At 41.7% G+C, this 5,184-nt stretch overlaps 1 protein-coding gene across 1 annotated transcript; it reads right to left on the bottom strand.

Moving 5' to 3' along the window:
* Window positions 1–884: 884 nt before the first annotated feature.
* Window positions 885–5,180, bottom strand: LOC104156093 (chromosome unknown open reading frame, human C12orf49; the record flags this gene model as incomplete). Its single annotated transcript, XM_009699765.1, has 5 exons — window positions 885–1,181; window positions 2,220–2,333; window positions 2,876–3,027; window positions 4,297–4,453; window positions 5,133–5,180. Coding segments are annotated over 5 exons (555 nt in total), but the record flags the coding sequence as incomplete, so codon positions are not given.
* Between the last annotated feature and the right edge of the window lie 4 nt (window positions 5,181–5,184).

Below are 5,184 nucleotides of genomic sequence, written 5' to 3'. Positions count from 1 at the left end.
AACTGAACTCATGCAACACCGTTGTCCTCAGAGGAGGGCTTGCGCCATGTTCTGACATTCTAAATTACTTCATACACAAGGACAGCATTCAACTGAAATCCTAGAACAACTCCACCCTTTTGCGTCCTGCACAACCAGGAGTGAAGTATATTTGAATTACCAAGGGCTGAACAAGTTCAAGCAAACAAATCTTCAGTGCTCCCCATCAGAAAGTGGACTGGCAGAGAGCTGCTGGCAAAACTAAGACTCCTCTTTGAGGAAACTGTTGCAGAGTAACAAGGAAATCATTTACAAACAACAAACATCCCATCCTAGGCAGATCCCCGCTCTTCTCTCATGCTATGGAACTTTGACAGAATAACAACTCCATTGGAGTTCTGAATGCTTTAAACTCACTAGGAGGAACATAAGTACTATAGCGACGAATCCCAATACAATTCCTTTAGACTAAGGAGGAAAAAAAGACAACCAATTTTAGTCAGGATCTAAAATAATCCTTTCTACCTGACATAAAACAGGGACCGAAAGGCGTCAACAACTAGCTATGCAAAGCATCAATACTTCCAGCTAGTAATCCATATAAAATGAATAAATAATTCATAATTACATATGTAGTGTACACCATGCATGTCAAGAAGTGCTCCAGAGAGAGAAGCACAACAGACATGCTTTACTCTCTAAAAGCAAAAATCCTCCAATTATTACTGTCACTCTGAAAAGTCTCTGGACTGCAGAGACACAACTGAACCTCCATATACAGCTGCAAAGCTACATTGGATATTTTTCCTATGATGTTTTACATCCTAGATTGACTCCATGCATCCTAAAATTTAGAGGAAGTATTCAAAGAATGTACCAGTACTGTAGTACAGTACTAGTGCTGTAGTACTCTAAAGCAGGTGCATAATAAACTGAAGAACGCAAGATTCAACCCCGGAGAACTTAAGTCCCTCACTTACACTGTACATCTGTGGGTTTGTCCCCAGAAACAAGATAAGCCATTTACTCTGAAGCTCTTGTAAAGCAAGAGCTGTTGTCTTGCTCTTTTGGATTCCAGTCTCCAGTTCCTTTCCTTTGTTGCTTAGATCATGCAGCTTTCAAACAGGCAGAAGCTCTGGGGGATATTCGCCATAGCAATATTTTGCAATTGGATCTCTATAGGTGTTTTCATGCTGCACGCTCTGTCAGAAGAGAAGGAGAAGCTTTAACAACACACACATATTGAAACAATGCATCCCTTCACTGAGGGCCAAAACCCAGAGCATTTATACATAGGCAAAAAATTTCCCAAATTCTTCTACACGTTAGGGTATCACCTGAGGTCAAACAATGCCACACCTCCAACATATAAAAGACTGTTGCTATATTATAGCACTTTAATGTTGAACTATACCCAGAACATCCTTTTCAGGAGACTACTCAAGTAGGTGGGAACAGATTCAATATTAAAAAAAAGACCAACTGCTTGGGTAGTATCATCAAATGTCATACGCAAGCAAGGAATAATAAAGCTGCTACTTGTGTGCATTTTTCTTGATAAAGCCAGAGTTCAGACACTATGGGTAAAAAACACACAACAACAAACCACAACTTTGGAGACATTTGGAACTATGTCCTTTGTTTGCAATACATCCCTATATTAAATACTCAAGCTGCACGACATCTCCAACAGCACTTTCTAAGAGGGCCGATGCTTGCTTAGACCAAAACTTCTAATAAAATTGCATGGGTAACAGAAGTTCACCTCTGTTCTTAAAAGACAAAAAAAATTACAACATACTTTTTGAGTTACTATACAGATGATTGTCAGCATATGGTAATTCCAAAATAGTAAATACCATTCTGAAGCTACCGAGAACAATTCTCACTGTTCTCATCCTTATGACATCTTCCCCAGAACTCATCCAAGATCTTCATCGGTCATTGAACTCAGCTAGTCTCTTTTTAGTTAAGTACCATTTTTCTAAAGGGAGTGTACAACTCACCCTGCTCTAAATATGCACTTTGCCCTTCATTTACTGCTGATGTTACTATTTCGCCTTACAAATTAGAGGACTGTCTTCAGATTATCTCTCAACCATAGCTTCAGCATTTATGAAAACGCCCATGTGCATGCAAGCACAACAGACCAGCCATTCGTAGGACCAAGCCCCATTTGCCAAGAGCACTTTTCGAGTATTTTTCTGTTTTCAAGCCCTGGACATATACTTGTGTCTTACCTGTGATGAAGTCCTACATTTCGCCAGACACAACTCAAAGTGATCTTCTACTGCCATGAAGAGGTTTTGGAAAGCAATAGCTGCCCGGTTCAAGAAACGTTCCAGAAGATGTTGCTAAAGTGGTTGGCAAAAAAGATGACAAAACAAAAAAAAAAAAAAAAACAAAAACACACAAACACCATACTTCAACAAGGAGTAATCAAAGCCCACCTTAACCTACACAGCTCAAGTATCAGAGGAATAGTAAGCGACTCCACATAGAATTTCTAGCAAGGACTGAAAGGTTAACACAACACAGAACCCCAGCAGGAGGAAGAGAATCTAGAGAAGTTAACAGAATACAGGGAAGTGCTAATTGCAGAACTGATACTGGCTGGAATATCTTTTCTGCAATCATTTCCCTTCAGAAAATGTAATTTTCCTGAAGCTGAGACATTCTGCGAGGCTCCCAGTATTTCCTCTCAAAGGTGGGAAGGATGAATTTTTTTTTAAGCTTTATTTGTATCTTGCCGTACAGTCCTTGCAGGCTTTCCTTATCCTTCCAAGAAAAGGACCTGTCCCCTCTAAGGAAAAAGCTCCTCACAAACAAGCACTTTTAGCCACAGAGGAACCTGAGCAGCTGAGAACACCTGAAAAGCAGGAGAAAGTCTCTGCACCTTGCTGGGCTGCAGGCAACAGGAAACGCAGTACTCGTAGACGCTGCAGCAGCCGTTGGGAAGGCAGCTGTCACAGCTGTACAGCTTGGTACTGGGCACATTGACATTACAACAGCCATTTACCAGTAGGTCCTTCCTCTCACAGATGTAGCCTGAAAAGAAAAACAGTAGTAACAACAGGGAAGACATACTCCTTTGTATGTTCTATAGAAATCTATAGTAAGAATCACATTACTTAAGAATTGGTTTATTTATCATTTAGTAGATTATGATTCCCCCTCAATTTGACTTAAATCCTAACTAGCAATTCTCTGAAATAACACTTGGACATAGATCTGAGTTTCACAACAGCCTGGTGTTATCTGCACAACTATTATGCACCTACTCTAATATGTTGTATGCACATTATGAGTACTTAAAGGCAGAATAATTACGTTCTGATTTCTTTTGGCCATAATTCATTGTTGCAATTGGAAGGGGAAAGGTGCTTGGTGATGACTGTACTGGAAAAAAACTATGACATGTTCTTTCAACTGGTCTATAACTGGATAACTCTCTTTACAGTTCAATGTGAAGAGACTTAGATTTATCCATGCAGGACAGCTGCAATACTCATTGTTAAGCAGAATCCTTAATAGTGCAGAACCGCAGTGTACGTCCTTACAGAAACTGTACTACCGGTGTTAGACTGTGAAAGATATCTGTGATTTCAGAGACCTTAGTGAATCAGCAGTAAGCATAATTCAGGCAGTGCTAATTTTAACATTAATGCAAATCACAGAAGATGCGGTGGGTTTTCTATAGCCTTGATTTCTGGTCAAGAAAGGTCCAGTGCCTGAGCAACAAGCACACTGGGGAAGCGTATGTGCACGGGAGGAAAGGCTCCACATGCTTCAAATGAGTGGTTAATATCCTTAGGTTTACAAGGGTCAGATGAGCTTGTTAACTGTGACTGAGTACTAATTGTACCAGTCCTGAGCTGCCTCCATGCAAGGCCAATCAGGTTTCCCTGATGACTCTCCCTAACACACCTGACGGTAGGAATACACTGCAAGGAGATACAAATGGCTCTGCAAGCAACCACGCTAAATTGAGCGGGACTCAATGTTTGAGTTCTGCGCAAAGGTAACTGCTGTTCTTTGAATCTAAGGTGGTCCTAGAAACAGTACAGCCACTCTCATAAGGTACTGTGCCTGAGCTGAATCCAGCTGGACCCAAGCCTGCTGTGCACAGAATCAGATCAGCAGCAGCTGCAGCCACAGCAACATTAATCCAGTCTGAGGATAAAATGCCAACAGCTGAGGTGCAGTCAGAATGCCTTACTAAAGAGTAGCTGTTATGTGGAAGTGCCATCAACAATCAGACAGGCAAAGCAGCACTCAACACTGCCATATAGGATAAATTCTTAGTATCAAGTATACCCAGTTCATCTGTAATGAGGAGCTTCCCCTGCACAGAATTCCTGCACTGGTTACTCAGCTGACTGTTGTTTCCTGAACTGAACTTCACCTTCCACATGATCGGCTGCTCATGCTCTTGCACTTGGAGGAGATTCCGATCTCTCACTGTCCTCTCTTCCTGCAAGGAAAGACAGTAATGCAACCAAACATACAAGTTCCTTCTGCCATTCCAATCCACGTGCTTGTCCCACAGTTAAAAATGCCTGGTAGTTGTAAACTCCACAGCACAGGACACTCGAGTGTCAATGGCGCAAGCAACACACCAGATGATCTTTAAGAAGCCTTCCAACCAAACCATTCTATACTACTTGCAGTAGCTTATTTTTTGCTATACACAGCACAAAAGCAACACCATCCAGTCAAACGGGGTATGCAAGTTCACCAAAGGATTGGCTAACGCAGCTGAACTCAGTTACGACAGCCACAAAAGCAGCACATATTAAATCAAATAACCACAGGTACGCATATTTCTGTTCTGTATGTTCTTTGCTAGCGGAATTACAGTTCACAAGAGATATTACAACAGAATAATCAACTCTCTTTGAGTTTTTTTTTTCCCAGTTTTGATTCGAAACACTATTGCTGCCAAAGCATCAGACATCACTTTTTTTAAACACTTGTCTTTATTTAATAATGATGATGTAATTCTTACGGCAACATATCCCAGGAGTTCAGTGACAGCACTTGAAGAACAAAGCTACCCTGGGATAAGGGATGTTTTAATCCACCCCCCAGCGTGCTGGGACCGGGATCGCACCTCTCGCCAGCGGGCCGGGGGCTCCGGGGAGGGCACTGACCTGCTTGAAGGTGCTGGTGAGGAAGTAGACGAGGGAGAGCCCGAAGACGACG

The sequence above is a fragment of the Cariama cristata genome, unplaced genomic scaffold (genome assembly GCF_000690535.1).
Source record: "Cariama cristata isolate BGI_N322 unplaced genomic scaffold, ASM69053v1 scaffold44180, whole genome shotgun sequence".
Lineage (NCBI taxonomy): Eukaryota > Metazoa > Chordata > Aves > Cariamiformes > Cariamidae > Cariama > Cariama cristata.
The sequence above is the reverse complement of the archived record's forward strand: the minus strand, read 5'-3'. Positions and strand labels throughout refer to the sequence as shown.